General features: G+C 37.9%; 1 protein-coding gene across 6 annotated transcripts in view; it reads right to left on the reverse strand.

The window, feature by feature from the left end:
• Positions 1–12,122, reverse strand: part of DYNC1I1 (dynein cytoplasmic 1 intermediate chain 1) — a 314,945-nt gene that overhangs the window by 21,999 nt on the left and 280,824 nt on the right. For 5 of the 6 annotated variants that reach the window (XM_032252893.1, XM_032252891.1, XM_032252892.1 and 2 more), the window contains one exon: positions 236–376. The exons of the other annotated variant lie outside the window; for it this stretch is intronic. In XM_032252893.1, the coding sequence (XP_032108784.1) occupies positions 236–376 (141 nt within the window). The remainder of the gene's footprint in view (positions 1–235; positions 377–12,122) is intronic. 6 annotated transcript variants of the gene reach the window in all.

Below are 12,122 nucleotides of genomic sequence, written 5' to 3' on the forward strand. Positions count from 1 at the left end.
GTCGTTAATTGTCCGGGAGCTGCCACCGTTTAAGGATGAAGGGAGATTAAGTGATTTTTGGCCAATGCATCTGCCAAGTCCCTTCAGGGTAGTCAAGAATGGGGGCCGGCAGCCCTGCCGCAATTGGAAGGTCTGTCCAAAAAAAGGCCGTTTTGGAGAAAGAGGAAGAGACTGCGAGTGGCCGACTGCGCCCCCCTCCCAGCCCTCCGGCCCGGGCGCCTGAGCCGCCGCTCACCTCGGTGTCATTGTTGAGGTTCCAGAGGTCCAAGCGCCCCATCCCGTCCACGCAGGCAAAGAGCGCGGGATGCACGGGGGACCACATGACATCGTACACATAGTCTGCATTGTCTTCAAAGGAGTAGAGCGGCTTGTTGTGCTGTAAAGCAGAGAGACCGTGAAGACTTTGTGGCGCTGCTGCTGCCTCGGGCTGTCTAGAGAGCCTAATTAAAAACTTTGCACATTCACAAAGTGTCATAAAACTTCCCGAGATGAAAGTCCTCGAGAAGGTGAACCGGAGCTTTAATGTGACTAGAACTGTCCAGTGGCATAAATAAATACCGGGGGTAGAGGGGGGCCTCTGAAAGGGCTGGGGGCTGGGACGGGCGGGGGGAGGCGGTTTCAGACACAGTCGTATGAGACATTCCAGACAGGTGGACGGGACTGCCCATTAGTTCGGAATTCTCGCCGGGCAACGCTTTGCGAGATGCTCGGAGCCTAAACCCAACCGTGGTCGGCCCGGCTCAGACCGGCTGGGATGTTCTGAAGCCCCGGCGGTCCCGACCGACCCAAACCCTTTCACTGAAGGCAACCCCTGCCACCTCGTGGTCCTCGTCTGTAGCTGCAACAGCTGCTGCTACCTCCAGTCCAACTCTAGGCCAAATTCCTATTTTAAGGGTTCTTTTGCAGCGGGGAATGGGTATAAATATTTTAGGGAGGATTACTCTCTTCCAGGAGGTTATCATTTCGAGATCCTACGCCTTTAGTCTCTCTATATGGGGTCAGCTCACTCCAATCAGTTGAACTGGTTTGGCTCATTGAAGTGCCCCTGAACCTTTGTAGAAAATTAACCGTATTCCTAGATCACCCAGTGTTTTCAAAACCTCTAAAATTGACGTCTGGGGTGGGGGATGCGTTAATATATCCCTACTGCATACAAATGCTTCCACTCCAGAGGGACACAATAAATTAAAATGGCACTCTTGATTTCCAGTGAATATTGTCACATCAAAATAGCACAGAAGTCAGAGGCAAGTTTGAAAGTACACCAGAAATAAAACGTAATTGGACTTCATGAATTATTCATTCCATCTGGCTTGTCTTATTCTAATTTCTGCATAATGGCTTTACTAATCCCTGATCAATTAATGTAAAATGAAATTTAAATGATAATGAAAGCCCTAGAGATAAAAGAAATTAAGTATTCTTATATCCTCTGACAGAAATCTAAACAATGGGAGTTTTTTCCCCAATGTCTTCTTCATCCAGTCAGCTGTCTGTACTCTCTTCATGGGTTCTACTAAATGCCTGTACAGGTCAGAGTAATAAGATCAAGAAAAGATAACATACAATATGAACAATCAAATCCTTTCTGCATAGAATATTTAAAGAATGTATCTGTAGGGAATCAGCTCCAAATATTAGAGCGATCTCTCCAAGTGAACTGTTAGTGAATATAAAATGCACAAAATACATTTGCTGACATGAAAGTGAGAAAAAGCAATGTGAAAATAATAAAACTTCTGTAACCTAAATAATCATGGGAAAATTTAAGGAGGTAACTGTGAGTTCTCTTTCCATGAATTATATTTTTTTGACATTTAAAAATTACTGTTTAGAAGTGAACAAACTTTTAATACATTACAGAAACACAGGATATTTCAGATGGGCCACTATGCGTGTAAAGTGAGATGTCTTATTTTTAATTCAAAAAGCATCTAAATAAAGGGTGTGATTTGAAAAGAACTGTATGACATTGAGATAACAAAATAATAAACTGGACATTAGCCTTTAGTTTTTCAAAATTTTATGATTCTATAATTCTTTTATGCCAAAATATGTATTATTTACCATGTTTATAGTATGATTTGAAGCCAAAATTATTTGTTTATTGGCTACTTCTGTAGTATCTTTCTTTCTCTCACTGTTTGGACTAGATGAACCAATCTGCTTTCTCCAAAAACCTAACTGTCCAATGACACCTGAAAACAGCATAATTGTATCATTTTTCCTTCTTAATATATTTTTTTAAAGGCAATGGGGAGTGGCTACACCTTCACTGACTACTTGTAAATATTAAATTCTAACTCTCAGTAGAAGATTATTCCCACTGCAAATTCTTGATTTTATAGCTATCCAGCTCACCATTAGTTAAAGAACATGAATAACAATTTTTCTTAAAGTCAAAGGGTGTTAAAGATTTATACATGCTTTAAAATTCAATTGTCAGGATCCTCATCAACTCAGCTGACAGTATATCTGAGGGTATAGAGACCTTCATATAGATACACAAATACAGATTTATAATAAACACATAACAGAATTGAAAATTACAAATCCTTATTTTGATCAATTAAAAGAACATCCAGCTTTGAACAGTCATTTTCTAAGGAACTGATATTATTTGATACATTAATTCTCTTAATTATCCTGTAAATCTTTTAGTGTTTTGTTTCTTTCCTTTTTTGTTTTAGTAGTTTCTTGTCTGAGAAATATAAGCAAAATTGTAGTACATTCTGGAGACTTCACATTTTAAATATCTGGAAATAACTGCTATTGTTGATGTTACCAAAACCCAGTTTCTTACATTTAATAGTATTGACTGAAATGTTATTGCTCTCGAGCCTTCCTCTAACTTCCTTATCACCCTTCACCCCAAGACTAAGCCTTTTATCATAAAAGTCACTGTGCAAGTAATTCTAAGCTACAGTATGTGTGTGTTTGGGAGAAGGGAGGAAGGCTTACATTTTCAAAAGCTCTGTTTACATTGATAAATTTGCAGGTTGGGAAAGTCTTGATCAGGACTGATTGAACTTGTTATCAAAGTACCAAGCAGGCTGACATCTGTGAACCACTAGTTGCCAAGTAAAGCACAGGCATAAGCTATGGGGATAGGCATATGTCACTTACAATAGTGCTCTTTGAATATTAGTTGTATTTTTTATAAAGGGATTTTATTATTCTATTTTATTCAGGCTCAAAGGGTAATCTGAAGACCTGATAAAAACAAATCTGTCTCAAATACTTTATATAGAAGATTTTAAGGTAAACTCACGTATATCATAAAGTATTAGAATTGGTAAGCTCATGTATATCATAAACTCATGTACATTATAAAGTATTAAAATTTTCATAAAGAAGTTAAAAGCGTCAGGTTCTAAAGAGTCTAAAGATTTTGAATTCATGAGACATAAATTTCTGGATCCACAAACACGTTATAGCTTGCTTATGTATTACCACTTATTTCAGAATACTACAAGTTTTGAAAAGGCTGGAGATGATGGGGGCAAATTTGACCAATAATTTGAGAAGGAATCTTATAATACTAATTGTACATATGAAAGCCATAGAAACATCATGATTTTTAAGATTTACTCTGCAAAATGCTCAAGGCCATTTAGTAGATGAAATATTGTTCCACATCAAGTTACTGTAAAAAACATTTTTCAAAACAATCAAATTTCATTAGAGAAAAGCCCCTTCACCTGTATGTTTCCTTTTCTATGCCACGTTCAGCATCAGCAAACTGTTTAAAAAAAGGGAAAAAGGAAAACTGCACCGTTCCACAGCCTACTGCACATGTGGTACATGCCAATGAAATAAAGCTGTGACACCCTGTGTTTCTAGGGCTGTTACAATAATGGGAAAGTATCCAGGTGCAAACCAGCTTGATTTTAATACTCTGACTGAAACAGAGCAGAGAAGCAGGCTACCGGTCACCTCCCAGGCAGACATGAAGGGCAACACAGGGTAAATTGTTGGGTGTTTGTTGTGTGCCTAACTCTATATGTACATTGTCTAATTTAATCCACATAAAATCTCTGTAAAGCAGACAGTATTTACAGAAAAGAAAATTACAGTTCAGGAAAGTTAGTAACTTTGCCAAGGCCACAAAGGTTGTTAAGTGGTAAAGCTGGATTTGGTTCTCAGGTTTTCCTAGTCGTTAAGCATATCCTCTATTGCTGGGACCACACAGTCCTTCTACAAAACACAGCAATGACCTTCAGTCCTTATTTTAAAAACAATAGACCTGTTGCCTCTATTATTTACTCTCTCATTCAATTTAACCAATATTTACTAAGCACATACTATGTAACTTGTAGAAACAGTTTAAAAATAATGCAGTCAGATGCTTATTTCATTTCCTCAGTCTGTTATTAATGATCCTGAGAATGTTATCCATATATTTACAGGAGTCTTTAGCACTTTGTGAGATGAACAGGAATATTTCTCCTGAAAGCTAGAAAGAGGATAGGAATGGTCCTTCAGACAGCAGGGATTAACAGTAGGCTATGTACCAGAGAGTGGAAAAAAATGTTAGAAGGCAAAGACCTGGGGTCCAGTTCACTGAAGGTCTGTATGATTCTGAGTGAGGGACTATAATTATATTATCTGAAAGATGGGGATAGCAAAGGTAGCATGGAGTAGAAAAGGTAATGGGAGAAAGTGGAAAACTACAGACCTTGGGAAATTTAACTTAACATCCTTGGATCTTACTTTTCTCATCTGTAAGATGGAAAGCTGAAGCTACTGACCTCAAGGGTTCCTATTAGCTTTGTGATTCTGTAACTGCTTTATTATGTGCTCTGTTATCTTGCGGTAAGAATAGAATGGAAAAAAGTATGTAAAAGTATTTTCCAGAGGTAACTATTATCATTAAAGCCTTGAGGTTTTGTGCAGTTCACATCATAGCTATTTTTTCTTATTCTGTATTTCATGAAAACATACATATAAAAATGCACCAGGGTGGCTTTTAATGAAAAAGTAAAAATTATGAAAGTAATAATAAACTTCCTATTTGATCAATTGGAGAAGGAATAAAAATATTAAAGTCACATAAGAGAGGCAAGTAGTGAAATCTATTTTAAAAATGAAACAACATTCATCTATGTTTTACAATAAGACTTGCTCTCTAGAATTGAGCTTTAGTTTCATAAACATATGTCTGAAAATGAATAGACCTGCAGATTTTCCCGATCAATTAAACAAAATGATTTCACAAGAAGTGAGATTCTATTTCTGAAGTCAGATATCTGCCAAAGTTAAATCTAGAGAATATAATGGTGATTTTCCTCTGTATTATTTACTTTTCTCTTATCAGGCACCGGTAGGCATCCCAATAGGATTTAGTGTTTTGAAGGCTGGTGATCAAATAGGAAGATTTTTGTCTCCAAACACCTCCAAATATTGTGGTTCTTGAGGCTGCATTTGTCTCTAAATGACCCAAATTATGAAAATATTTTTTGGGGTGGGTTGTGTGGTGGGGGTACTATGTGGGTCGGTGGGAGAATAGGCAGAAACTAATAGTAAAATTTCTAAGTTATAAATTCTGAAATAAAAGGAAAACTCATGGAATCTTACCTTAAAAACTATGTCCTGTTGGGGAAAATGATGACCAAATAATAAACAATGAGTAATAAGAAAATGTCCTTCAAAAATTGTCATGTGGGTTCCTGTGAAGTAATTAAAATAAATTGCTAGCTAGTTCTTCCAGGAAACATTAAAATGTGAGACCACAATATCACTTCTAAAAAACCACCAAAGGACCCCAAAACTTCAGGCTCACACAAAAATGGATGCCTCCACCATAAAAACAAAGTGCTTAAACAAACAAACCAAAACTCACAAACCAAATCAAACCAAAAAACCAACTCTCTTGGCCCAAGGGAGGTGTTATGAATTTGGTACTATCACTGGGAAACTTTATTTGCAACTTAATTTGAGATCTTTCTAATGCACAAAGTATCCTATGTTTATCGTTAACTTCTGTGGCTAATATTTAAACAATACTTATGATCCCTAAATGGTATCTTTACCTGTTTGTATCATGGTCAGAAACTCAAAATTGGACATAAACAATTTTGGTGAACTATTCTCAACAGACTCTGTATAGTGCTCTCTTTGTTTTTTGTGTACATTAACCAAAAATATGTAAGAACTTTAATCTTAATTAGTTAATATGAAACAATGTGAAAGAAGGTTATAGAAATCCAGGAATTTAGCATTTGCTTCTCTATAAATGTAGAAGTTTTGCTAAATAAGTACTGAAGCCACATGAAAGGTGTTCTTTGTTGTACTGCTTTCCTCTACTGCTTATTTGCATGGAAGAATCCTCCTAATCCAGGAGGCGCCACCAATAAAGAAGCTAATTATCCTTATAAAAGAATGTATACATATTCACAGGTTTTGACTAGTATTGAGTGTTTAAAGCCATGGAAAAAAAGCTACAAGCTGTGCTTAATTCATAAAAGGAGTGTTTCCCGCACTGGCATGATTTTCATGAATATCAGCTCTACCTAAAGGTTCTCATTCCAAACTCGTGTTTAATAGCACAAATCTATATAGAGCCATTGTGAAAATAGTAAGCAAGCAGGGATGCTCTTTGGAATTACCCCTTCCAGCCCTTTCAACTGCTATGGCTCTACTGGCATTCTAACTTCTTGCTTATTTGAGTCAAGGAGGGCAGAAAAAGTCACTATGTCTCCAAAACCAGGTTCAGCCAAGCTGGCTTATGAGCAAAATTGAGGCAGCTGTTCTCTCAATTGCTATTCTTATTCTGGACTGATAGTCTCTTTCTCTGAAAGACCATGAGGCAGTAAAGGAGGCAAGCAGGTTCAAAAGAACCCCTCTTTTGTTGCTTTGCTCCAACTCTATTTCTACCATGGCTGAGTGGCTTCACGTCCAAGATGGTATTAGACAAAGAAGCATTCTATATATTTATGATGGTCAGGTTGATTAGAGACTGCATGAGGAGGCTGGAGGGAAGAGGTGGGCATTGGTATTAATGTTTAGCGGGGTGTACAGGGATGAAGATGGACTGGACCTAGAAGCAGCTAGACATGTGGTTGCATCAGTGCCTTGCAGCCTTGAAAAGTTAGAAGAATGAGCAAATAAAGTAGAATATGCAGGATTCACTTGTTTATTTATTACTTACTTAATGTCGAATTGTGCAACCACGTTTTACTAGTAAGTAGCAAAGTATTTTCACTCTTGCCCTTAAACTGCCAACCTTTAACATCTGGCTAACAACTCACTTCACCTATATAAATAAATTAAATATACATATATACACACACACAATTCTTAAAGACTTAGAAATACCAGATATACACTCAGATCCATGGATTACACTTTGATTCCCTCTTCATATTTATTTCTCGCCTGCTCAGGTTAACATTTTCCAGTTTCCAAAGCTAATCTGACATTAGTGATCTCACTACATTTAGTAAACATGACATTTAGACAATTGTTTTTTGAAGAAATCATATACCCAAGTGCCCAGATTTATCCTATCAAACAGGTCTAATAAAATCTAATGGTAAAATTATTTAAATGTTTAATTCTACTTCTTGCATCAACAATTGACCATATATGTATAAAGGACACATTTTCAAAGAGTTAAAGAGAGGTTTTTTTTACGTAGCTCTGTACTTCCACATCTCCCATTGTTAAATGTTATGTATTTTACATTATGTCTAATATGAGTACAGGTATTACATTTATTTGTTTATTTTTGAGATGGAGTCTCACTCTGTCACCAGGCTGGAGTGCAGTGGTGTGATCTCGGCTCACTGCAACTTCCACCTCCGAGGTTCAAGTGATTCTCCTGCCTCAGCCTCCTGAGTAGCTGGAACTACAGGTGTGCACCACTACACCCAGCTAATTTTTGTATTTTTAGTAGAGATGAGATTTCACTACGTTGGCCAGGATGGTCTCATTCTCTTGACCTCGTGATCTGTCCACCTTGGCCTCCCAAAGTGCTGGAATTACAGGTGTGAGACACCATGCCCGGCCACTTGTATTTATTTTAATGGTGGAGAGAATCAGCATGGAGAATCACAAATAGCAGAAGTTTGACATATTTGTTCAAATGTAAAATAGATTTAATATGCTTCTTGCTTTGCAGCAGATTGGTTTACCTTATTCTGTTTCACTAAAGCCAAATGTAAATCAATTTCTGTTCAAGAAGCAAATATGAGCTAAATGTGAGGTGAGGTGATTCAGGACACTGGAAGTGGCAGTGGGGAAACAGTCTAGTATTAATTATGGGTCCTGGACAATTTGCAAGGTTGAGGTCACAGGAGGCTGGTCAAGATGGACCCACATTGGTTTGGTCCAAAAATAGCTACTCTGGGAATAAAGATGAGTTTTAATTTATCTTCCAACATTAGACTAAAATATAGGTTAGAACAGAAAGGTGGAGTGGGGATATTTTTGATCTCATAATTATTAGATAGTTGTATTTGTTATTTGTTATTCTCATTCTTCTTCCCCCCCCACCCTCCGCCCCCGGCATGCATGCATTCTCTCTGCAACATTATTACTTAGAAGGAGGAGGCTGGGGAAGGTAACTCACTTAGTATATTATTAAAATGAAAAGGCAAACATTTCCACTCTGGTTAAAGGAGCAAAAGAAAGGATTCACCAAGTCCTTACTTTTTGGACAATGGTAAAGCCCAGTCAGATGAATAAATTTCAAGTCTCAAAAGTGTTTGTACTTTTATGAACTATTCACAAATCTGCATAAATATTTAACAGTCATAGGTATGTGTTGGTGGATGAATGTATGAGTTTGGGGGTGGGTGGGGTAGAGGTGGAGGTAAAAGGACAGGAAGTATGAACACAGGCCAAGTCTGGAGGTGACTTTATGATTACATTCTTGTGGTTTGTTTCAAAGTCAAACTATTCTCCCTGGGTGAGCTTTAAAAAGAAACCAGGAAAAAAAAAAAAAAAAGGAAAGAAAGAAAAGAATTTGATGACTGGCACAAGTAGTTTTATTGAAAGCCAATTTTAATGTTTGCTATCTTATGTTAGGAAGGGGGAGTGAAAATGGGGATAAGGGAAGAAAAAAAAATAAGTCAGACACCATCTGAACATTGTGTTTATTAGAAAGGCAGCCAGCAGGGCTTTGGGGTTGCGAGGGAAAAATGCACCCTGTTATCTGGTAAGTGTTACTGGCAGTAAACTATTGATTTTGTTAATCCTCTTGCCTGTTTTAAGTCTTATGTCTAGATGCCAGTGATAGCTAAAACTTTACCTTTTAATTTTTATGATATTTTTCTTCTGATAAATGTTTTATTTCTGCTAAGGGCAGAAATAACAAAGAAATGCTAAGGTCCCTTTGTTAGAATGATGTCATTTTAGGGGATGTTGCTGTCTCAATTTAAAATAATCCAACTTACTTTAACAAAGCACGTATTTCAGCAATGATTTATTAAGGACCTAACATATGCTTTCTACTTTGGGTAATCAAAAGAAATATAAGATCTGATTTTGTTCTAACAAAATCTAAAAAGAACTAACAATCCAGGTAGGAGAAAGAAAATTATGATATAATAAGAGAAAAATATTGCTTATTTGAGGATCTGTTTTCTTACTTTGTTCTAAAAGGATTTATTGAGTATCACAACCTAAATATACTGTAAAATTAAAAACAAACACACAATAGAGTTCTAAAGAAGGCAGGTAGAATACATAGCTATTACCAGGATCCTGAGATAAGCTGATTATTACAATCTGGCTCTGAAACAGCTCTAAATTTCCTGATAACTAAGACAAAAGGGAAAACACATTGTATCACAACGAAGTACACAGATTTTACCATCTGACAAAAGGAAGAATATAAATTCCCTTCAAAGACACAATTCTGGGAAAAACTCTGGGAGGAATTTACCATGTCTGTGAATCACTGGAAAACAGACTGGCTCTCTGCTTTGTTTATACCAAAGAAAGAGAACAAGTATGTAGCCAGGTGCTAAATTCTGTGGTACAGATGTTAGGTGCCAGAGGAATTTGAAGATTGGGGGTGGCAGTGGTGTACTGGTGTTACAGGGGTCTGATGTGGTCAAGGAAGGTATTATCTAGGACAGGTGAAGGGACCTGCCTTGAAAGATATGTAGACTTTGACAGGTGGTAAGGAAAACAGTCAAGAAGAAGAAAGCAAAACATGCAAAAACCTGGCTAAGTCAGTGTGGTATTCCCAGACGGATGTAAAGGTGAGAGGTGGGACAGCCTGAGTGAACTCTGAGAATTTGTCCTAAGAAATAATGAAAACAAAATAATTTTGGTTTGGGTAGGGGAAGAGTGGGGTGTGTTTTGAAAAGTCTTGGGTACATAGTTAAGACTTTTTGCTACAGTTAGCTATTAATGTATCAAATGTGCATTGATAAATGTGCCATGTGCTAAACAGATTCAGAGATGGTTAACATTCATGAGAGCGTTTTCAGCTTTCCTAATGTGGACAACCAAATGATGAATACCATTAAATGAGTAGCAAATAGAAAAAATAGAAAAAGAGAGGAAGATCTGATCTGTATTTTAAACACAGTGCATTTGAATCTCTAGAAGAGACACTCAGGTTAAGCTGACAGTGAAAATGCAGGTCGGAAGTTGAAAAAGAAGGTGGGCTTGAAGTCCACACTAAAGAATCAGTCACAGGAGGTGCTGTGGGAGAGTAGAGTGGAGATGCCCAGTGCGGTGGCTAACACCTGTAATCCCGGGAGGATTGCTTGAGCTGAGGAGTTTGAGAACAGCCTGGGCAACATGGCAAAACCCTGTCTGTACAAAATAAACGAACAAACAAACAAAAAGTTTAGCCAGGTGTGGTGATGCATGCCTGTAGTCCCACCTATTTGGAAGACTGAGGTCGGAGGATCAATTGAACCCTGGAGATAGAGGCTACAGTGAGCCATGATTATGCCACTAAACTCCAGCCTGGGCCGAAGACAGAGGCCCTGTCTCCCCACCCGCCACCGAAATAAAGGTTAAAAAAAAGAGTAGGGAGGATAGAGAAGGAGGACTGTAGAGGAAATATTGAACAATTAGGCTGAGAGAGTAAAGCAGAGAGAACCACTGGAGAGAACCCAGACAAAGCAGGAGAACATAACTAGGCTAGAGAGAGCTACAGGAATGAGGGGTGGATGATACCAAGAAACCATCCAATGTAGCAATTAGGGATTTGGTGATGATGGCCTTGGACAGAGAAGTGCTGGAAGATTAATATGGTTGGTTGAGGGTGATTGGGAAATGTGGCAATGGTCCGTGAGGATGCACGTTGGTTCTTTAAGTGGTTTGCAAGCTAACCCAAATTTTAGGACATGTTTGTGATATTTTAATCTAACCTACCTAATCATCAACCACTAATATCTAAGCAGATCATAACATTACTACATGAGTGTGTGTCTCTAGGGTTGCCTTTTTTTTCTTTTTTTTTTTTTTTAATTTTTGTCTTAAGACTACCCACTGTCCATTTGGATTTACCATCCTTGATTTTTTGGACCACTTCTTACTTAGCTTTGTGTCTCAATCATTTGGCGTAGAGTCTGGCAAATGGAAGGCAGATAAGATGTATTGCAATTAGGTGATGAAGGCAGCCTTGTGTTCAGTCCTATTTCTGCCTGACACCTGTAAACGGAACCTTCAGCCCTCCTCTGATGCTCTGGATTTGGGTTTCCCTAGACTCCCCAGGACCGAACCTCTACTTTGTCAAATGGATTTTTGATTTGGCATCCTTCTTGGGCTAACTATTGTCCTTCTAGCATGCTAATTTGGTTCACAAATTTCCCCTCACTTTGGTACCTTGAGATCTAACCTCTGGTGAAGGTCACAGTTGCTGCCCAGTCATGGCAAAGATTTCAGCATGCTTGTACACGATGGGAAAAGATCAAGGAATTGCTCCTAAGCAGGAAAGCTACATGAAAACAGTAATGAAAAGTTGGCCACTAGTAGGAAATCTAGCCAGAAATTTCCTGTGGATCACAGGGGGAAGGCAATGGAAATTAAATGTCTGATTAATTTTATCTCATTAAAAACAAATAAAACGTATCCTTTGACTTAAAGCATCTGTATGTACCTGAAACACACAAATTTCAATTGGAGAGAGAGAGAGAGAGAGAGAGAGAGAGAGA

Source organism: Sapajus apella, unplaced genomic scaffold, assembly GCF_009761245.1.
Source record: "Sapajus apella isolate SASKATOON/1434 unplaced genomic scaffold, GSC_monkey_1.0 scaffold81, whole genome shotgun sequence".
In the NCBI taxonomy this organism is placed as follows: Eukaryota; Metazoa; Chordata; class Mammalia; order Primates; family Cebidae; genus Sapajus; species Sapajus apella.